Genomic DNA, 25193 nt, shown 5'->3' with positions numbered 1-25193 from the left:
AGGTGAGATCGACTCTATACATAGTTTATGTTCCTAAAAATATACCTTAGGTCAATATTTACGAAATACTTAAACGTTTAGGCAGATATAAGATAAGACCGATTTATAGCATGATTCACGTGTTATATCGACAAAGGATCGCACTAAAAAGTGACAAGGTAATATAACCTACGCAGAAGAGTTTTTACAGTTAAGAATAAACAATTGAGTCAAGGCACTTATAAACAGTTTGGAACACATGAAAACTTAATACGCTTACAACCATTTTTAAACGAGCATATATATCCTAGCCCGAATTGATTTTGATTGAGCTTTCTTTGTAATATTTGGTCTTATTTCTGGCTGTAAAAAGCATAGTATCACATAATGGATGTAACCATAGTGCCTATAGTGCTCGTGTACTTGTTTGAAACATACGTATTTGGCGGAGATACACAAAAACATAATGGCTACAAGGCATCAGTCTTATTTGGAAATGATCTAAAATACAGCCAGTTGAAATACAAATGTACCGTTTTCTCACGTTCATAAATCTCACCAAATGAAATATTCCATAATGTATCTAAATTTGACGTAAGAGAATTCAAAATAAAGACAATATGCTAGCACATAGTTGATCAAAGCATATATTGCGATTTATGTATACATCAGTGTCGACCGTATACTTTTTTAAACTTGGTTTATCTTTGCCAAAGACACTTTTGCGCCTTTAAATCATCAGACTGTTTTTATTTATAGATTGATCACATTGTTAAAGTATCCACCAATCAATATTAGTTCATTTGAAAAATTGAGCTGTCTGTCGAGTTGTTTTTTTCAATTAGATCGCCGTTTAGTATTGAAGGACTTTGGATAAATCAAGTGTAAGTTATCTATATTTACTTAATGGTATTTTGTTGTTACAACATTACTACATTTAAATGATAATATAGTTTCATAATGAACTGATTGAAACTAAGATCATAAAACAAGAGCAAAATTGTTATTATTTATTCATCATAACGTAATTAAACATAACATGAGTTGTATTTTGATATTAGTATATACGGTCTTATCCCTCATATTGTTGTCCCTATTGTTCATGTAACGGCAGAGTAGTTTTAAGCACTCGGAACAGCATAAACTAGTTCATTTTAACTGTAAGAAATATATGTATGTTTTGATTATATCATTTCTCTTGTTTAAACATGTCATCTTGATTTTGATATACCTAGGATGAATCAGCTTTGTTTGTCACATAATGGTAATCGCAGGAGGTTAAACGCTTGTTAAGTAGTTTAAACCCACTGTGTGTTTTTACTAAGTTATCGCTAACCATACCTACGGCATTGGTTAAAATTAATACCACTGGATTTGTCCCTTTAGTGAAGATTGTGTTATTATCAACAAAAAATATAATTGTAATTTGTATTTGGAGTGTATTGATTATCAAAAGCTTATACATTATATATCATACCTGCTGATAACAGTTTAGCAGGTTGCATTGTTCGTTGTGGATCTGCTTTGATCTAGGTCCAGAATTTATAGCTTTATATTTATTTACGAATCATTGAAATGGAATACATTCACGTTTTTATGATCGTCTAGGCATATATTTGATTCAGTAATTGAACGACGAAAAATGTAAGTAGTGATTTTACTTTGGGTTATTCTAGGACACAAGGTCTAACAGGGTCTAAACAAAGATATATCATAATTGTGGTGGTGGGGCGGTAAGTAATTCATAATGTACTGAAAAAGGTAAATTTGTTTTATCGCAGTGGCATATTGGTATTAGGTTTGTGTAAACATATTATTAAACGGCAGTCGATAGGACCTACGATACGAAATGTATCGTGTTAGAAATACTTATTACGAAATCAACGGACCGGTACGAAACCCCACATCTTAGACTCTCAAAATTCTAAATACAACAAAGAAACATTAGCATTCAAATTTAAGAGATTTAGAAAAACACGGGATACGGACTACTGATTGAAGTCGATATATAATGGTGTAATACAGAATATGTTGTAGCCAAAAAGAGTTCGATTGAATATTGGTATGACACGAAGCTTCATTGCTTGTTTTTAAAGTGTGAAACACGTACCCTACCCTTTTTGATAGATAATCGCTTAATTTGAAATTTTGAGGGACATCTCAAACATATACAGATCTATTCAGTTCAAATTATCGTTTTACCACCGCAGAAACCTTACTCGTTTGTGTTCAATCAAAATGAAAGTGAACTGTGTACGGTTAAGCAGGTATTTTCCCAAACATTTACTAGCATGTGAACATGATTACTAATTAACGTCAAGTATACCTTATTTTTTCATGTTCATCATCGCTGTATGATCATTGTATATAACACTATTTAAGACTTGTTAATTATTGAATGTTTAGAGGTTAATACACGGCGTAGCCGGGCCTAAAGTAATAATTAGCACGAGTGACTCATAATGCCCCGAGACGTAGTCGAGGGACATTTTGAGCACGAGGGCCAATTATCACTGAACGGCCCGGCTACGCCGTGTATTAACCTCTTTAATACATATGTTTGTTTTTGTCACTTTTTAAGTTTGAAGGCTTCTTTTGAAAGTTTACCTGCAATGCAATTGTGCATTCTAATTTCCTGCTGGCTCTTCTACGATTAATTAACTCACTCTCAAATTAAATTGAGTTTTTGAGAGTCAGCCAAAAGGCAAAAATATATTTATTTTTTTCATTTCAGGTTCCCATCAATTTCAATTGTTCAATTTGTGAGATCCAAAACGTGTATCCGAATTTTCTGAGTACGAATCACTGACACCTGTCGTTTTATGTCTTGAATGTCAAAATTCAATTAAATCAACATGAACACGTAGCAAGTAGAAAGATTGTTTGTACTTAAACAAACAAATACCTCGTATTATTAATTCAAACATGTATGTACAGTTGATGTTTGCAAGTAGATTCTATATTCAATTTTACCACTTCCTTTGTTTTGTTTTTAGGATGTCAACAGACAACACTGTATAAAAACGCCGCCATATAGTCCACGGTGGTTATCAAACACAAGCATATTTTCCTAAACTGTGTTTGCGTTTGTCTCAATTTAGGATTTTACTAATGAGTATGTTCAGGCAGATCAATAAATTGTGATTATTTAGTTGAGACATTATTTTACAATCGCCAAATTTGATTTAAAGACGAACATTGAATTCACGTGCGTACGTTCTACGGGCCGCAAAATGGTCATCGACAATCGGCCAGGGCCGCAAAACGGATAATCACCGAGTCATGCAAATAATCGCGGAATCCCTGCACAAATGAGTTACTATATATGAACATATGTATGAAGATGAGATATTCACCAGTGGATGCACCATTGATCGAAAATATCACTTTCCATAATTCCTTACAAGTCCATAAGTGCTTTAATTCATGTTTTCATCGATATTTTTTATATCATTTTAGGACCCAGTCGTTAAACTTGCAATAGTTTTGCATTCACATCTAACCCTGTTTAAGAGCTATCAAAATATTTGTTTTGAGAAGTGTCACTGGGAAATATTACTGTTACCTAGTCGTATGACAATTGAAAATTATTATACCTCACTTTTGTCTATAATGGTAAAATCCCATTACCCGAAAAATAGATAGTTTGACTGTCAGAAACATTTGCAACATTTTTGACATGTGACCAAGCGAAAATTCACTGTCAGGTCATGTGACCGCAGTGACATTTTGAATTTCATATAAGGGCAAATAACTGCTTCAACATTTCAGCTAAATCATGACGTGATTGCCTCCCTTAATGAATTAAAACATTTTAGAACTTTTTGCATGTATTTAATTTTGTTCGGTATAATAAAAACAATATCATATGACAGCATGTGTGACATTGATATTGTCGAGCTCGGGTGACATTCATCTATCTTTGGTTGACAATATTAATGACACACATGCTGCCATATGATATTTATATATTGACACAGGATAGAAACAATTATAGTGCGAATGTTGGAGGCCTGATGACTCCATACATTTATATCATTGTTTATCATTTGAAAAGATGTAATGTGTAGAGAAAAACATATGTAAAAGTTTTACTTCGATATATAAAATAGAAATGAGTTAAAACATTGCGTACAGTTTCGTATGTATGAAAAGTCATCTCGTTGATATCAGTGATTGCACTTATACTGTCTTAAAGGCCTAGTTGAAGGAATGTGTGGCACTATAATCCCCTGCCGTGCATCTCCTGGTTATTTCACTGTGTATTTGTTTTGGCTCATGGCCATTAAAGGTTGACACTTTTCGAGTAGATAATCTCATTGTCTCATTTATAGACATAAACAATATGCATAGCTAATGTATTTATTAATTAAACAGATTGGAAATAAATGATAAACAAATAAAAGTTATAACTTTTTAAATAGTTATAAAACATATATAATTAAATCCATTTAAATGCATGGTTACTAGTTATATACAAATTGAGAAGCATCCTGGTTGAATCATATTAAATGGCTTTTATATAAGACATAATTTGTATTCCTATTCAAAGGCATTATGATTAAAATATTATAATTAATTGATAACAAACAACAACTAAAAGACAAGATGTATTGTCCATTTCAATAATAAAACCTCTATAACTACACAGCCGGACACTCAGATCGATCTGAGATCTGATAAGCAGCACAAGGCAACCTATATAGAGGTACAGAAATTGTGTACTATATACCGATTTTTTTTTTTTTTTTTTTTGGGGGGGGGGTCACTTATAGACGGCTTAATCTATGCCTTTAAGGATGACATTTCCTCAGGATAAACATTCGTGGACGCCTTCACTCACTTCAGCCGAAAACAATAGGAATATGCCAACAATTGAATAAACTTAAATAGACTTTAATGCATTGCGCCAATAGGCTGGATTTGGACCTGTGTGTCACTATAAAGTACACAAAGTTTCTGTTTTTAAAGCAAATTAACAGATATCAAACAGCGGTCTTACTTGATTTGCAGAAACAGGCTTCTTCCTAATGTTACTCTGTTTGTGAACAAGTATCAAACGTCAGTGTTATTTTTTGGTGGTTTTTGGTTTGTAATGTCAGCATGACAATCGATACCTTACGGGTAGTGTGAATCCATGATACCACCTCTTCATTATTCATAACAAGAACAAATGCAATCAGTTCAAAATTCACATGCGCTTCATAACTTCCAAAATATCAAAATAATTGTCACCTCAATACCTTAATCAATGTAAGTGATTTTACTTTTATGATTTCAGGTCGGCATTTGAGACTTAAAATGGCCAGCGGTAGAATATCGTACGTATAATTTATTTTGTATGTTTTACCGGTGTTTGCCAACTTTAGCTCCGGAACAGGAGAACTTCTGGTCATTTTTAATAAAAACAGTTTCCCTTTGATGGCAATGAATATCTATAGATTTGTTTTCACTGTAATCATATTTATCATGATTATCGTGTTATATTTTGTCATTTTTTCGATATATAATTTCGGATGATTTCATTTTTAAAAAAGCAACATTATAACGCTTGGCATTGAATATTGTACAATTTGAACAGTGTACATAACATAATATAAAAATACATTAGAGTGACAGGGATGTGTTTCAAATCGGCATTTGACTACAATAAATATAACTACCAAAATATGTCTGCGCTTAAAACCATACCATGATTTTTTTTCGAAAAACAAACCCAACAGTTACTTGAGCGTTATCGGCCAAAGTAAAGAAATCATTAAAATGGCTTAGTAAAATTTCAATTTTATATTAGAAATTCGTCACTCGTAAAAATATGTTTTTATATGACACTCGTGAAATAAAATACGATCTTACACTGAATTATTTTGTTTGTTTCTAAAATGTTTTTTACATTTTTAATTACCCCTTTTTTGAAAAGCGTTTAATTTACGCCGCTACTTGTGGGAGGCCCTTCACGGAAAATATATTTCCGGTAAGCTGAGAAAAAATTGTATAAATTCTATAAATAACTAATAACGGGGCATAAATACATATCCAAATTACTACGCCGCCATTTATTGATAATTTGAAAAGTCGAACGTGTTAGCAAAACTATTGCGGATAATCATTGGATATAAAACATATGTTTTAGTTTTAGAGTGTGTTTCATAATACATTGGTGTTCAGTCATCTTAATGTCAGAAACCAGTCTGTTTCGTTTTCAAGGTAAAGAGTGAAGACCAAGCTAGGTTGTTGACAAATTTTAAGGCATGGGTGGGGTAAAAAATAGAAAAAAAGATAATCTGTAAATTGTTGTGTATTTTCCGGAAAGTTCGTATTACGTATGACAATGCCAAACAGTTCATAAAACAGTTTAACAATGATGTAACATTCTGTTTATGTAATGTTATTTGTTTGGTATGAAAGCAAATGTTCGAACATTCAGCTTCAAGATCAAAGAAACGTTTGGAAAACGGAATAACCATTTTTCTAATAAACGGTAAGTTGTTAACGTCCAAATATATCTTTATTTAAACGTATGTTACTTTTTTTAAATTTTATGTATTTGTTTGCCAAAATATACTGGTTCAAAATAAAGTGTATTGTTTTTGTTTTGATCGAGGGGAAGTAACTCAGTGGAATTTAAAAAATAGTTCTTAAAAATGATCCTTTTTACAGTGAAATCATCAAATTGATATTTTCACTGCTTTTAATTCACTGATAAACTCCATATTTCATCTATTTTACTACTTACTTCTTACACATTATATAATACAACGATTATATCTTTATTTGTAATCAGGCGTCAATTTGTTTGCCTGCGAAATGTGCCTGTTTATTTTGCCAGATGAACCAATGAACAAATATTTTAAGAAACAGTACTAAAGTTCTGCCAGTATATCTGTTTGGCTATTTTTTGGAGTCGTGGTTGGTTATTTTTTATGTCATCTATTGCACGTTTCGTTGATCGACCTGTTCGCCTAACTGTCAGTTCGTCGGTCTTATTTTTGTTTTTGTCGGAAGTCAAACCTCACGATAGTTTCTGCCGAGTCTTGATTTTTAACGAAAAAAATTGACGTTTAATCGTAAAATCGTAGGGTACGTTTTTTTACAGCTTGATTTTCGAACCTTAAGACCCGATTTATCAAAGCTCAGAAAACAGTTTCGGATGAAGTTTTGCTTATTTAAAGTGGCACTCTTATTCAAAATCAATACATACACATGTATAACAAACATCAATTTTAACTAAGAAAACTTTAACTACTTACTAAATAATGAATTTATGGAAAAAATTAATTACTGATAACAAGTTTGTAACTGTGTATTTAATAGCAGAAAATGCAAAAATATTAAATGATTGATGAATGCTAAAATATTTACTGTGGTCTACTATAGTCTCATGAGGTAGAAATACCGTGTTTTATGCTCATTTCTTTCAAATTAAACTCGGTATCCTTCATAAGAACCATTGTTTTCGAGATTTATTCATCCTTCTTGGAATATTAAAACAATATTATTAATTCTGGTAAATCTTATTTGGGAGTAAGAGTGCATCTTTAAAATAATCTGATTTTTATTGAATTGGTAAACTTGAAAAGTCAAGGGCAATTGATAACAGTATAAATGATACAATGTAGGAATTGTATAGATACTTCCGGTGGTGGTGCTAAAACCTCGTATGTATTGGGAAAAGCCGGTATCACAGTTAATGGTACCGAATTATGTTGGTACCGGGGTTTTCGTAATATTATATTCTCTTAAGAAATACCGGTATCGATAGGCTCGGTATAAATGTCCACAATACTCTACCATGATTTTGAATATTTTAAAAAACATAATAAGCATGTATCAATAGGTAAAAATATAAACTTTTTACATACTGTAAATCTTGAGTATTGCAGCTTTTATTTTAATAATTATTGTTCTTGTTGTTGTGTGTTTTTAGTGTGATAATTGGGTAATTAATTTGAATTTTTAATATATTATAACACTCAATCTTTTAATTGATACAATGAAAATGTGTTTTAATATTTAAAAAGCCGATAAATAAATGGTGTCATGTAAATCTTGAGGATAGTAGCTTTTAATAAAATATTTTTGTGTGTGTTTTAAGTGTGTTTGATGTGATGATTGGGGAACAAATTTGAAAAAAAAATATCATAACACTCAATGTTTTAATTAATACAATGCAATTGTTTTTTATCTTTGAAACACCGATATAGTAATGTAGTCATTCAATACCCTAGCCATTTCTACCCTCCAAATTTTGAAATTGTGATTATATGGCTACATAGAAATGACACTTCCATAATCCTATTGAAATAAAAAAAAAACTGAAAAGCAGATATCTTTATCCGATAATCGTTCCTCCAATAGGCAATAAATAGCGGATCATTTGATACCGAAATGTATAATATGATAACATCCGGGTATCACTGGAAAGTGATACCGGATACCAGGTACCGGGTTTTAGCACTGCCCTACTTTCGGTTGGAGTTTACATTTGAGGTCAGTGGACCAAAGGTCAAGGTCGTTTTGACCGTTAGCTGAAAATATACAGTTTCCTATCAATAATTGAAAAACGCGTAGGCCTACAGACCTCGAAGTTGGTAGAGGTCCCTCATACATGACCAGCGCTCTTACTTCTTTGACGCCAGTTGGGCTGTGATCAAGGGTGACCTTGAGCTGAAAATCCTATTTCTTTCAATAACTGAAAAAGGTTTGTTTCCAGGTACTTCAAACTTGGTATGCTAGTAAACTGCATTTGCTTCCTTTAAGTTATGTCTCAACAATAATCGCGACGTCTGTGATGCATCAAAATTAGTCTTGTGCTCATATGGTTAAGGAATGCACCCTTTTATAGACCTGTATACTATCAAACTTATAAGATATGTATAGTGTGTCAAATTGTATTGTTGTGTTACACGAATGTTATACATTGCCCTTTGTTCTTCATACATTTTACAATGATATTGACATTGTTTAAAAGAACATAATTACATTTAATAATTATATGAACTTGACTTTGTAAACTATAGACACGATATATTACATTATAGACTGAACATAATTTAATTCAGGATCAATCAATGTGGTTTTTTAAGTACTTTTCAGCAAATTTACTCTGCATAATATACATATTCAACTTAACATGCAAACCTGAGAGGGCGGTTCCCGTCGCGACGTCCACCACTCAGAATTGTCTCATTCATTCAAAAAATTCAACCAAGGTTTTTCTCAACGGTTTGATCCTTACCTTTAATATATTCGGCCGACTTTATCAATATGGATTATACAAACAGTTAATGCTTACATATTTGAAACTTCCAATACAAGTTAAACCTCAAATTGCCAAACATGAAGTTTATCAGCAGCTTTAAATTTATGCATATCAAGCTTCACATCATAATTAAGGAAAGCTTTCAGCATTTGGAGAGAAAGCTGATTTCGAGCCATGAAAATGTTTTTATGTTCGACTCAAGCCCTTTAATCACTGCTGCGCCAACTGAATATGAGTGTAAATAACTGACGTTAACGAAACGAAATGACCACGTTTACTTGCCTACAACATTTTAAAGCCGAAACTTTAAGCGTTCAATCTCAATTTGGAGAATGCAAAGATAAAGGCATACTATTGGATTCCAATCTTTATAATTATGTGATGATTTCCTTATATTATGGTGATCAAATTACGTTTGTTCCTGAAGAAAACGAAAAACGTCATAAGCATATAATCCTCAGACTCTCATCTAAGAGAGCGATTTGAAATTATAAAATCTTTCTATTAACAGTTGTTTAATGAAGTTTAATTAACACATTCAATTTATACTTGGGGCAATTCCCTTTATCCGTATTTTACCAAACTTTCAAAGTCACTTAGTGACGACGTATTAGTGCTCTTGTGGTAAAACAATTGACTGTCAATAAAGGAGTAGCTTGTTAAGCGATGAGCCCGTGTGCCAGTGCTTCTACAGACTAGCTATATGGCTAATGACACAATAAGGCTAATACTTAAACGGGATCCGACACCAATGGATAAATTTCCCTAAGTAGTCGTAAGATAATCGTTCACACCACTTCGCCAGCTTATCGCCTGCCAATCCCTATTTTGAACGCTGAAGAGAAATTAAGCCGGATCTGACGTCAATGTGTTACGTAACATAAATATGATTGACTATACCCGTCTGATAAACCTCAGCATAATAAGTTCAAGTTTTAAAATATATATGCATACATTTTGACATTTTTAATCATTGTTCAAACCAGTAGGTAAATATCGTGCTTGATTTGTATGCTACTATAAGCTACGTACATGTTTCTACATAGCGGGTGTAGTTCATAATGAATTTTTTACTCCAAATGAAAAAAATAATGATATGTTTAACATTGGTATGTTTTAATTTGCAGAAAGAACCTATTTCTAATTGATTGGCTCTTTTCGTGACCAAGTTAAACCAAGACAGGTATCAAACATTTTTATTTCTTGGTGCAATAGTTGTTGTTGTTGTATTTTAATGCCAGCATAAACATAAGAAATATAATGTAGAGTGAATCCATGATATCGCTCACTCAAAATAAGAATAATCTTACAATATATATGCAAAAAGCTACAGAAACATGCTCAGTAGCAAAAAGTTCAAACATAAACCCGGTTTAGTGGCAATGGGCAAACGCCAAAGACATAGAACACAAACAAGAAACATAGAACAGCAATAAACACATTCACTTCATTGCTAGTAAAATATCAGGCAAAAATTTACATCAACATGTTTATAAGTAAAAACTATTGGTTTCAGGGTGAAGTTTGTGACCTAAAATGACCTGCGTTAAACATCAAAGGTATGTATAATTGTGTGCATTTGTATAGTTATCTTATTGCACACTTGTTAAATACACTCAGTGCCAAAAGAAAGTATTTGTTTTATACTTCTGATTACGTTCTTTCATGGCAACATTCATTTCTATTGTTACCTATATACTGTTCCTGTGCTTATTGTGCTATAGTTTGTCAATTTTTTCTCCGACAAATATTTTATTCAGAAAACCACAACATTATTTTGTTTATTTACTCTTGTTGACAATTATAAACACAAACAACACAATTTAGATAACCATTTACAGGACAACTGTTGATATTAACGGATTCAACATTAAGCTATAGTACCAACCATTTGTAGAATATTTTTCGGTTGTAAATCGCAATTTATTGAGGCAAGAGTAAAAAGTCTCTAACGATGATGACACCAGAAGTGAGTAAAATAAAACAAAGCGCTAAATATTGTGGTGTATATAGTCTTGTCTATAGTTTGAGTTCTAAGTCATCTTTATAAGGAAATTGTTCTTTGTTTATGAAAAGCTTTACCAACACTGTGGCTCTAACGTTTATTCCATATGAAAGATGGCGTCCAGGGTAGCCGCCAAATTTTGTGATATAATTAATTTAAAAAAAATAATAGACTATAATGATACTTAAGAAATAAATTAACTCAAAACACCTTAATTTACATATTACCATTAAACAGGTTTTAGATTCAAGTTTGTATACACTTTAAATTTAGAAGGTAAAGGTTATTTTGAGCTCATGAGGTTAATTTTATGAAATATACACTACCTGACTAGCTAGCTTCCTTTGCTTTCAATATGGTACAATGAATGCACTCTTTATTTAGTTACCAAATTAATGATTCAAAATGGCGTACACAATTCATTATTCAGAATGAGCTAAAATGATTATAACAGATGGCAGTAAATTGCCAATTCAGTAAATGTGTAATGTTTGAACATAAGGATGAATAACCACTTGTTAATTATTTTTATCATGAAGATCTTCAAATTGGTATTGAACTTTAACTACTCTAGCTACTGGAAGGTCAAGGTCAAGTTCCTATCAAGGTCCAATAATGAAATTTCCCCGAAAATACATATTTCCTGTTATATTATTATTCTTCTTTATATATTAATGTGCAGCTACTTAATTTTACCAAACAGTTATAAAATATTTTTAAAATGTATGTTCCTTCATTTTAAACATATTTCAATGCTAAGATTTTAGATTTGGTTGCAAAACGCCAAGGTTTTCTACCATTACAGAGTGTGAAAGGTGATCTAAATGTAGATATTGCTTTAAGAGTATTTTGCAAGTGAGACGCTCGTTAAAGCTGCACTCTCACAGATTGGGCGTTTTAAAAACATTTTTATTTTTTGTCTTGGAACGAGCCAATTTTTACGAATTTCCATAGAAACCAGTTATATAAGACTGCTGACAAACAATATGTTGCAGATATTTATATCTAAGTTCAAAAAATGATGTTTTATGCATTTTTTTGCGTTAGTAACGGTTTAAGCCATAAAACATTAATTTTCGAACGGAAATATAAAAATATACGATCTGATTTTTGTCAGCAATCTTAAATCATTGGTTTGCAGAAATTTATGCAACAAATTGCCGTTTCCAAGACAAAAAAATAAAAAAAGTTGGTATATGTGTGAGAGTGCAGCTTTAAAGGTTTAAAATAAACAAGAGGGGATATATTTTCATTTTTTTTTCTCTTTTTAAAGTTATTGTTTATAACTATATCATACTCATTTATTACATGATTGCAGAATTGGTCATCATGATTATATTTTTCAATATAATTATTTATGCAAAAAGCTTAATCAATAAGTTCAGTTTTCAGAGGAAAGTGTCAGAGTCACTTCAAACAATTTAGTGCCATACAAGGACTAGTTGCATAATGAAAGTGCTGTAGAAATGGCCATTTCCAATACGTTTTCAAGTTAACGTGTTACCTTTATACATATATCAAAGAACAAGCACTGGTTTTATTTTTTATAATATACCTAAACTACAAATCAACCCATAATACTTATGTGAAAATCTACAGAAACAAGCTCAGTAGCAAAATGTTTAAACATAAACCCCATTTAATGGTATAGTGTAAACGCCAAAGACAAAGAACACAAAAACAAAAAATCACAAACAAGAAACATGAAACAACAGCAAACAACTACACCAACAGCACAGAACTGATCATATTGCGGCCAAGATGAAAGTGTCATAATATAAACGTGTTTTCTATGTTATCGTCTAAAACAAACCTGCGAAATCTTAACGGTAGGCGGATCCTGAGCATGCAATTAACAGAGTCAAGATATATAAAGAGCCATTCACTTATGGACATGATAGGTATTGAAATAGGTATAGGTATTTCCCTGACAAAATAAACGTCAATCTGTATCCTCGTTATTGAAAAAACGTAAAAGGTTGTTGGTGCATTAACTATTATAAAGCCTTGTCGGGGTTGCCGGTCTCTATGGATCTTTTTGAAGACAAATTGAGCTCAATTTGGTAAAAAAAGAAATGTCACAAACTAACCTGTATTATTCTACACTTAATAAGCTGGACTTTTCGATGAATAAGGTGGCTATACTACTGTTGGCATCTGCGTCGGCGTCAGGTTACAGTTTGAGGGCAAGGTGACAAATTTACTTATAACTGCAATAACCTTCATTCAATTGACTTTATACCTCACACAATTATTAACGACCATATAACAATATTGTTACATAGCACTAGGTCATCCTAAATACAAACCATGGCCCCGGATTGACTAAGGAACTTAGTTTAAGGTTTAAGGGCACATTATGTCCGCTTCACATTTTTGTGCAAGTTGTAATTTTCGCTTTTGTATTATCTTAATGCAGATTTTATAGCCATCACGCAATAAGGTTACATAACTTCATATTATAATAAATAAATATGGTGGCCCTTGGTCGATTTTTGTCTGTTAAAGGTTTTTTGGGCAACTTTGGGTTTGAACATAGATCTGAAATTCTTATCCTTCAATGATCTTCATACTTTTCACAGTAGCCACCAGACAATTAGGTTTCTATATTTTCTATATTTCCCCTATTTACAATGTAAGGTCTTTAATTGATGTTTTCTTTTATACGTAATTATTGCTTTTGACAGGAACATGGTTTAGATTCTTACCAGGTTTTCACAAAGTAGAACCTTATTGCAAGAATGACTTACTTCGATATTCGGGGGACTAGCTGGAGGGCGGCGTCAAACATATATGAAACGGAATACTTTAAGTTAGGTTTGACATAAAGTGACCAAATTTGGTATAATAGAGACTTTCATGGGATTCCATCGGGGGACCATGGGATCAAGGAGAATGGTTATGATCCTACAAAGAGAAAACTGTTTAAGTACTGAATAACTTAAGTTAGGGTTGACATATTTTGACATAGCTTGGTATTAAGGATGAGTATATGGAGATATTTCGTGGTTTTCATTGCGTTTGGGCTCCTAGTGTCAAGTTCAGTATTTATAAATTATTAATGTTAGGGTCTAAATATTGTAGTATGGGTTGACATAGTGCAGCCACACTTTATTAAAACCCTGGTTTCTTGCTTTGACTTTTTATTGCTTTCGAAAGCCACATATTGCATCATTATTGTAATTATTTCTAAGACTGTAGCCAAGCGCGCTGTCCAACATCAACACCAGATTAAACTGTACTCGTTTGTATAAATTAGGCAGTTGAAATTAAATCTAAATATGTTTTGAATTTTATTATTTTAAAAGCTGGAAATGAAGGAAAACTCCTCAAATATGAAAACAAACCTTATATAGTATAATAGTAGAATCAAACCAAAGAACTAATGAATAATTTCACTGGCCAAGTATATTATATCATAAATATGTTTTACCCGTTATGTGCCTTGCGAGTGTTGTTGTTTTTTTATCTACATATGGCTTCCAAAAAATGGTCTTATAGGCATTGTGAATGCTTTCTCAGAGGTTCACATTGGTTTGTTTGTATTTAAATGGGTTTCATAGCTTCCAAATGTGGTCTGATAGGCACTTTGCATGCATACTTGGAGCTGCACATGGGCTTGATTTCATTTAAATTGTTTTGCAAATATGGTCTATTGTGCACTTTGTATGATGTTTTAGAGTTGCACATGGATTTATTTTGCTCTAGCTGGGTATTATTGTTTCCAATAATTGAACATGTGACACTTAGAAGGCTTTTTTGGAGATGCACATGGAATTGTTTTGATTAAAATGGGTTAATAGTTTACAAATGTGGTCTATTTGACACTGAGTAGGCTTGAGTAGAGCTACAAATGGATCTGTTGGCTCTAAATGAGCGTTATTGTAGTCACAATTGAGTTGATTGACAATTGAATCGACTTAATTGTAGCTCGTTTGATTTTTTAGCTATTGATAATCTTGACTGTACACTGGCACCGAATTTGCGTGTAAAGAACCTATATGTGCTAATTAACACAAAATCGTCTGGAATATAATAAATAAATGGATCACCCGTCACTCGAATGGCTTGCTACATAATTACAAGTGGACTGGCAAGAGCCAGAGTTTGATGACTGTCTGGGAGACTGGGGTTGGTTATGGCCAAAATGCGATTGATTGAACTCTGGCTTGGCTATCTAGGTTTGTTTGGTTATGAAAGGGCTTGACTGTAACCATAAAAGGGATTTGTGAGCTCTCGAGTGACCTTTCATTAGTAAGAAAGGTACTGACTTGGCTTATTTTAATAATTCAGAGGGTTGTTCGCGACGTTTCGTGTCATATTAAATCTTGCTTGGCGTTTGAAGAATACACAAGGAGTCATATTGGGTTTAACTGCACTGAGTGTGCTTATATAGCAACTCTTTACGGATTTAAGCTTAGGCGAACTAATTTGGAGTTGCTTGGTATTACCACATTATGTTGGTAAAACAAAATTTGATTAATGTAACATTAAATAATAAAAATACGAAAATAGAAAACATTCCAATTGTTTGCGTGTCAGTGTATTTTTACCTTAAACTTACATTGACCTTGATCCAATCATATAAATACTTCAACATGAAGCACTTTATGAAAAATATACATGATTTCAGAACTTTTTTATTTAGGAGTAATCTGGCTCAATTTGCAATAAGACTCGTACAGCAATAAGGATATTGCGACCACTTTTAAACGGAATGCCTGTAATGGTATGAAACCTTTGCGTCAACAGTTTCAAACAAATAACAAAACTGTTCCCGAAACATTTGTGTCAAAGGAGGGAAAATATTATTCATAATTAAGTCAATGCTTATAGACACATACTAAAGGTAAATTTGAATGAAATTGAAAATAGTATGTACAGGAAATAAACATTATTCGGGTTATTTTTCATAAAATTATTTACGTTGAAATGACCATGACTTTGAAATGAGCTTGAACATGACAAGGGAGACGTTTGATAAGTATTTCAACATGTATATGCAAAAAGCTACAGAAATGCCAAGGATAGTACAAATTAGATACATGTCATGCATTTAATTTAATTTGTCAGTCTAACACCAGCACAGCTTGCCATAAGACTTTTGCAGCAATAGCAATTTTGCAAATACCTTTGGCATTCTGTAAAAATATAAAACCTTGGCATTCCCACAAAATATAAAACTTCAACCCTAAAATACTGCTTAAAATAATGGTACATACAATTTAACATTCTTACACCACTAGATGACACATAAGAAATATAAATAGGCTATACAAGTAACAAGTAGAGAAGTCAACATATTTTTTTTTATACTTTGAACATGATATGACCTTGACGTTGAACTTGAAGTGCTTAATCATATATCTGAATTTTAACTGCATTATAAGAAAAGTAATATCCATGTTAACAGTATATCTAATGAAAATAAACATTTTCGAAAATAGTACTTTTATTTTTACGGCGGCCATCTTGGGCACTATCTTTAATATTTCCTTTTCGTAAAAGCCGCCAAGTGGCCAAACTCATTCTTCATAAGGCCCCCCCCCAAAAAAAAAAAATACCTGTGTTTCCGGTAACCCGACCGATTTTTTTTCCCTCGCCGACCCTAATCTTTTTTTAGACATAAAAGTAAAAAACAAATATTTTTTAAATTCTTTCGTAAAAAAAATATTTTTCTTCAAATATATCGTTATTATTTTCGTTGTTTGTCTTTTAATGTCCCCGGAGAATATACTTTCATTCCTAATTATGTATTACCGAGACGGAAAAACAAAGTGGCGGAGGGCGGCGAACCCTGTCCGACATCTGAAAATTGGCAAACGCATGTTTACTGTCAAAACAGGTGGTTGATCACCGGAGACATATTTTGCTGTCTTTTTAATGAAAATATTTCTAATAATAGTTCGCGGTGTTATTTATTCACATCCATGTCCAAATTAAAACTTACTTTTTTACGATAAGGATATGCGTACATATCATGCAAGCTTCTTACGATTAGGCTTTGTGAATTCATGCAGGCTAACTGCCAGGTTCCAATACACATTTCATTTATCGTTATATTTATTTATCCGCAATTATCAATGGTTATTTATTTCGCTTATTTAAGTCCCATCAACTGAAATCCAAACAAAAACCTGTGAAAGTTAACACATTTATTGGAATGTGTTGGCTGCAGATCAAACGGTACAATTTGTGACGTCAGCGCACGAGCGGTGGTAAGATCGAAAGCGCGTGGCTATGGTTTGTATCTAATTCGGTCAGTCGGATACCGTATGATCCCATTGGATTGCTAGGATTTCGCCTAGGCTTGTACGAAAATACCATACGATCGAAAAAATAATAATCAATAATCGTCTTCTGGGAATCTTAAAACAATGACCGAAATGTTTGAATTCACTATAACAGAGGGTGCAGTAAAGTTCCTTATTGTTCACTTTATTCATTCTTTGATCTCAGACTTAAACTATATATCTTAGTTATGCTCAATTTAAGTGGATGCAAGAGCATTTCAAGAATTGTAAAAAAAAAATTACTGAATGTTTTATATTTTGATCGACTTTCTGGTACGTAAGTGCAAAGTAAATACCTACAATATCTTAAAACATATAATTATGTAATTAAATGCGTATATGTTCAGTCTTACTGTAAGCTATATTTAAAGTTTACACCGCATTTCTATGTAACGCTTAAACAGCTTATGTCAAAATAACTCATGCAAATTTGTGTCGGTTCGGCTAGTCGGCAAATATTTGACAAAGGTTGATAGGTTCCATTCTGAAGCAGGAGTTCTGCCAACTGGCTTACCTTTTGCATTCTAGTTTAAGACATCTGATCTAACAAAAGCTGATATCTTAAAAGCCCTGTCTATAAGTGGAGCTTGCCAGAATCCCTTGAGACGTTCAAATTGAGTCACATATTTTGATTTTCCCCTTTAAGTATTGCTTTCATCGATTCTCGGTTTCGGAAGCGAGTCCGTTTCAGTCATTTTACGGTAGTAATTACACATTTGGTATGTTCCCTTTGAATTTGGCACACGAGTACATGAATAAGGCTAACACTATATAGCGTTGTTGAGGTTACCTAACCCAACCTATTTTTCGCGCCGTCCCTAGAACTTTTTATCGATTTTGGGCGGCTTAGTTTTTTTCAAAAAAGGAGTGTTTTATAACCTGTACCAAAAAGAATTGAGCATGAGAGTGAAACGCTTGGAATGCGTCTATCGATCGTTAAAATGAACTCGACTGCGGCTGTAGAAAAATGCTTCAATGGCGTCTGCCGTCAGGAAATCTTTTGCCGAAATCAATAAGGGGAACTCGGACTCGAAGACAGGTTAATGTGGAAAATAGATGACGAAAATCTATATGAGGCATAAGCAAATACGACAAACAACAATTTTAATGTTTCATTATTACTGTCCCCGAGTACATAGTGTCAAAATACTCGTATAAACAGACTGTCTTAACTCCAGTCAAACCTGTTAACATCGAATTTGATCTCAAGAAGTTGCCCATCTGTTCTTCCAGAGCCAGTTGTTAATTGTTGAAAAACATGCACTTTGCGCAGCTCCCTGTAGACTTGATAGATCCATTTTCAAATGAAAACTTCTCGGGCGCAATTGTCTAATGGTCTCTTGTGCTTTGTGAGTGTAATAATTATGCCCAATTCACCATATTAAAAACTAAACCCATTCAACCAATATTACTTGCCATAAACAAGAGTGGGTAAGTATTGGCATGGTGGTTCATATCCCAATCAGGGTATTTTACAGCGATCCAGGTATTTTGAATATAAAGAAATATGTGGCGTGTTCTCTCGTTAATAGCAAACACAACATGAAAATGCATAGTCAGAATAAAAGAACACTGCACTAGAGCGATAGCCCTATCCATTATAAGCGGTGACGGACTTATCTAGCATGTCATTGGAAAGAGCTTAGTTGTTATCGAAGTAAAAAGGTACAGTTGGCATGCTTTGCACATGCCTTACATTTCACAGATTATTATGAATGTATTTTTGTTCCCCAGCCTGTAAAACATCGACCAAATTTTTAATATAAACCCACTATGTCCTGGCATCTTTGTAGGTCGTTGTTGCTTGTAACAAATGTATGTATGTATGTATATATATATATATATGTATAAATCTATTCGAACTTGGGTTTCAATTTCAGTAGTAAAGATTTTGTTTTGACCACTACACTATCCTGGCACAATTTTATCATGGACGGTCTTTGAAAAAAAATTATGCCATTAAATTGATGTTAACCAAAAGAATGCCACTAATTATTTTTTGTATTTATAGCACATATTTGTGACCACTTATGTCTGTTATAACTTGTGTCTGAACAAAACCTACATTTCTACTATATTTCTTCATTACCTGAACCACACACATTTTGTATTGCTCTGACTTGGTTCAATGAAGTCATTATCCAATAATTACCTTATTTCGTCTAAAATTTGTTGTTGCAAAGGAATCATGGATAATTACCTCGACATTGACTTCATGATATATAGTATCAGTCGTTGTCGGAATGTAGGGAAATATGTGCTGAAATGTATTGTATCAAGTATTCTAATTTATCCCTTTGTGATGGTTTTAAGTGATTAGGTTTCTTGGAATGTTGACTGATTTTTGAATAGCAACACATGTTGAATGTTCACATGGGCCTTGACATTGGTCTCGGTTTTCTTACGCTAATAGCTTCAGGGAAGCACAAGTGATTGTCAAAAGGTATTCAGAACCTAACAAGTTTGACCAATATTGATAATGTTTGATATTCTACTTTAGTAACTTTAATAATCAGTGAAATAAATTTTGTCTCCAAAGAGATATTAATTTGATGTTTTCTGTTTTAAATACGAGTATTTAAATTTCATATTATTACATAAAACTATTGCCATGGGGGGCGTTGTTACGCATGACTTACTTACATGGGGTGTTAGCTCATGTTCCTGCACTTGTTATATGTATAAGTAATTGTCAATAGTCTTGAATACTCCATTACATTCATTTCAACCAATATTTAAACCAAGCTCTAAGAAAACCACCAAAAGAACGAAATTGTTGAAATTTTATGGTTCACAAAGAACTGGTTATTAGCTCTTAAAATTGAAATTGTGAAGAACAACATATTAGGGACAACGCTTTGTATGCATTTGAAGTAACATTTTATTAAACTTCTACCAGATGATGCCTGGATCGACTTCAAATATTGTTGACGTCAAACGTAGTTAAATATTTAAACGTACCAACATATTGAATGTTTGATAGTTCACATTACATTTATCAATGTTTTAAAAGGTATTTATGTATATTTGGTCATAGATTAAGCAACAATCAAAAGTTATACGACCATGTATTTTGTCTGTACAGCATGTCAACAATTGCCTAAATAACAAAATGTTACCCTATTTCCAATAGTATACAAACAATTTATCACGCCTGTCTTTCTGAACTTTAGCTTTTGCCGCTCTATTTCCTGGTGGTTCCTTTCTGGTTGGATAGGAATGATAATACGATGTTTTACAATTTTTTCTCCTTGGGTTTTTCCCGTTTTCAAGTTGTTGCATATACAAATGAAATTAATGAGCTGTTTTGCAAATGTATATTGAATTGGAATTATGTTGAAAACGATATGTTTAACTGTCGCAGACCGATTCTGAATAATTGATAATTTAAGGATAAAGTAAAGCTTCAGATTGTCTTTCTAAATTCATTTATAATGTTTGCATATATCACTTATCTGTTTTATTGTATAATTGCTACTAAATACTGATAAAACCAAGCTAGTTTAACGACGAACCATAAAACAAAATAAACCTTTTTTTTAATTATTGAGTTTTTTCTTTGATTTTCGTCTACACATTAAATGGCATGTGTGAACAATAACAAGTAAAATAGGTATAACTATTCTATAGCTACCATGCTGATAAATCACAACGTTATTCAATTTAATCGCACATACAGTACTGTTAAGACCAAACTTTACACTCTTGTTCACTAGGAGTGCACTAGTAGTGAACAATTTGTGCACTATTGATAAACTAATGTAGTCTATAGTCTATTAGATAAGCCAGTATTGATTTTCCTGGTCCACTCAGATTGGCCTTACTATATTGATGTAATTTTACTGATAAGATCATTTCCTCAAGCAGTTACAGTTTACTGATGACTTTATGTTAATCATTTAATGGGCCAGTAACTAAAGACAAGGGGTTTCTACCTGTCATTTACTGATTATATTTGACATTTTTATTAATTCTAATGTAGGTGAAATGAGAATAAAACATTTCTTTAATAAATACAATAAATTTCTTTGTAAGCCAATATTTGAAAATAGGGGTGATATATATATAACTGTGCTACAATTATAACATCCAAACAATTATGATTTTTTTGGTAATTCAGACATTTAATTAAAGTCAATTAGTGATTACAAAATAATAATTCTGAATCCTACGTATATAAGAGAACAGCACTTATATTCAAACTGTGATTGCAAAACCAATGTTTAAGATAAAAAGTAATTGTGATTTAAAGATGTTGAAAAAAAATACTTCGCCTTAATTAAAATGATTTAAAAATAGTAGCTCAGGCTTTTTCATATGCATTACATCATAACTCCATCAAAAAGTTAATAAATACTCATCTAAATGATATTGCAATTGTCTGTTACTATCCTGTATAGATGTTAAGTAACTTTATTCACGATTTATTTCATTACTTTTCAAACATTAACATCTTAAAAGCCTGGTTTGAGCAATTGATACTGAATGTATCTATTTATCTTTGTCTATAAAAAAAAGCACAAAAGGAAATTATCCTACCAAATGGCCGACTAACCAGGCATTAAAATTAATTGAATTTTAGCAAAATGATAAAATGCTTATTCATACTTTTGTGATGAGATTATGAGATTGTAAAGGTGTTAGCCCCGATAGGTCCGAACCAATAAAATAAACACAGGAAGTATCAGGAACCCTGCTGTGATAACATTAAAAATGGCAAAAAAGGGAATTATCCTATGCATCCAACCATTAAGCAGGCATTACAATGAATGAGTTCCTATTAAACTTGCTATTTGATGTAAAAATACATGATATGCATGGTATAAAAAAAATCTATACAGTTTGATTTACAAATGATGAAAAGTGTCCTAATGAAATAGTACTTTATTTTACAATGCAGTTGCATCACAAAATATAATAAATATAGCCTATTTCCTATCTTTTATCAAAACATATTTGTTTACATCTTTTCTCTAGAACAAAATTCGTAAAAAATATATTGAGTTTCATTGAAAGGCCAGGTTTTAGGAATTATTGTCATGATAATTCTTTGCTGTGTATCCCTTGTTTATTGCACTAGTGTCATTGCAGGGCCAATTTCCTGTGTATTTGGTTTATTGGCTTGGGGCCATTTAGAGGTGACACCATTTAGAGTAGAAAATTGCATTGTCTCTAATACACAACCTATTCTTGCATAAACAATATTTGCATAGCCAATGTATTCATTTGACTGATAGGAAGTAAATAATAAACAAATAAAGTTAAAAGGGTTTCATTCCATTTATGTAGTATAATATAAATGATATTAATTGGATATTATAAATTATATCTAACATTACTCTTATTCTTACTCTAAAGCATCGTAATAATGCCTTTAATATTATTTAAAAAAATATAAAAATTAAACGATTAGTCAAACACTGACAGATCTGAGATTTGACAGACATCAGGAGGCAATAAAGATAAAGATCAATACACAGAATTGTGTACTATGGGGGGGAGGCAATTAAAGAAGGCTTTAATTAGCCTTCAATGTATAGTATTTCATTTGATAATGAAGCAGCAGAACATAACATACAAAAAATATAAAATATGTGTTTATCTATTATGTGTTTCAGATCAGAAATGCAATTAATAAATCTGGGTACAATGTATTAAATATACTATAATAATTAATGGTTTACTCATTTGATAATGATTGCTGTCATGTTGTCACCTTAAGTCATAATACATTTGTTAACAAAAATAAGCATAAAATTGAAAGTTTCAGAATAGATGGAAGAAAATATTTGTTTATGTAACCTTTGAATGAATAAAAAATGGCACAACAATTTCACAGTTTGAGCTTGGAACAATAAGGCGTGAACTTTGATGATTAACTATTTCAAATAACGAACAACTTGTAATTATCACCTTGTGAAACTTATTGTTTTACTTTAAATAAAGGCTCTGATGAATTCCTTTCATTGTTATGTTCAATAAGTGTTTGAAGATGAAACCCATTATTACCCAGAACCAAAATTATATCATTATACCTCTAGATCAATTAATATCAAAATAATGCAATGCATATTTCAAAAGAAAACAAAAAAAAAACATTGAAATATCTTTGTTTGCCAATTTTCTTTTTATAAAACAACATCAGTTATTTAATTTTATTAATCTATATTATTTACATGAAAGGTCCAAATTGATTATAATTATTCTCTATATATTAATTAACATTAAAACATCTGTTTAAACTACAGTCATCATTCTAAGTTTCACTGTAAAGATAGCTTTTATGATAGACTGAAGAAGCCTTATCTGGTCAGCCCCTTGTCTGCATTTAGTCTTTCCCTGGTCTTACCCATGTCTTACCCTAGTGCACTACGAAGTGCACTGATGGTGAACTGATAGTGAACAAGAAGTTCACTTACTGTCAAGTTTGGTCTTAACAGTACTGTAATCTATCGAGTGTATTTTTGTACATACTACAGACTGTTTTCATTAAAGTTAGTAAATATACTCCTTTACAGAAGAATGTTTTCAATACTTCTGGTCATTTTTATAAAAATAGTTTTCCTTTGCAAGCAAGGTGTATCAATATAAATTTTCATTGTAATCATCAAACTTTATATCATGCTAATCGTGCTATATTTTGTCGTGTACTCCAGATTCATGATTTCGTTTAAATTAAATCATTGCAAATGGCACAATTAGAATTCAAAACAACAGTGTATCAAATACAATAAAAATAACAATTACAAAACGACAAATATTTGTACCAACTGGGCTAACTTTTTGGCTACAGTAAGACTATTTGTCAAAAAATCAATAATTGTGAAAATATTTTAAGGCCACTTACAATAACGTAATCAAAATTTACTAAAATTAAAGAAGCGCACAATAATATGGCGCTATTTTTATGGAATATAACTCTGATTTGCATTAAATGCGCTTATATGGCGTTTTGTTATAATCGGAACCGAATAGTGTTCGAGAAAGAAACCCAACAATAATGTTTTCAGCGTTATCGGTCAAAGTTCCAAATGCTAAAAATCCAGAAACATGAGGTGCAGGAGCATTTGAAGTAATCAGGGTGACAACTCGAGGCTGTATTTCGTTTCGTCAATGAATGTTGTTTTTTTCTTATCTGATCATTTTTGTATAATTTAATATTTGAAACTCCTGAGCCAATATCTTTTAAATGTTGTAAACTGCGTTTTATTCAATATGTCAATCCTTATGTTTATCGTCCTGTGACATTGTGTTCTTAATAACTCAAATCTAAAACATTACCCAACCTACTGATTTCATATCTCAAAAAACTGCAACACTCTTGCTCACAGTGGTCAGAAAATGGCTCATGGTGAGCATTATTTGATAAGTTTATAGAGAGCTGAATTTTCTACCATCTGTACCCTGTGCGTAGGAGTGGCAAAGTCTATGTCCATCGTCAACATATAAGTTCAAATTATAAATACCACTTTATCAGTTTAGCCAGAACTTTACTAGACATATCCCAGCATTTGTCCCTTTTAATATTTTTTAAATGTTTGCTGTACATTACATATCAAGGCTCGTATAGTTAAAAACATGGAAATGAAAAAGGTGGAAATTTTTCTTATATATCGAAATGGCTATAGGAAATATTTTTAATTTAAACATTGTG

At 32.1% G+C, this 25193-nt stretch overlaps 1 protein-coding gene across 1 annotated transcript in view; it reads left to right on the top strand.

Annotated features, from left to right (window-relative positions):
* The first annotated feature begins 830 nt into the window (after positions 1 to 830).
* Positions 831 to 25193, top strand: part of LOC128212262 (uncharacterized) — an 89730-nt gene continuing 65367 nt past the window's right edge. Inside the window, exons 1-4 of the mRNA XM_052917630.1 lie at positions 831 to 863; positions 5261 to 5300; positions 10369 to 10424; positions 10758 to 10800. Coding sequence (XP_052773590.1) covers positions 10778 to 10800 — 23 coding nt within the window. The 5' untranslated portion in view covers positions 831 to 863; positions 5261 to 5300; positions 10369 to 10424; positions 10758 to 10777. The remainder of the gene's footprint in view (positions 864 to 5260; positions 5301 to 10368; positions 10425 to 10757; positions 10801 to 25193) is intronic.

Source organism: Mya arenaria, chromosome 12, assembly GCF_026914265.1.
Source record: "Mya arenaria isolate MELC-2E11 chromosome 12, ASM2691426v1".
NCBI classification, from domain to species: domain Eukaryota; kingdom Metazoa; phylum Mollusca; class Bivalvia; order Myida; family Myidae; genus Mya; species Mya arenaria.
Note: the sequence above shows the minus strand (reverse complement) of the source record. Positions and strands in the feature narration are given on the sequence as shown.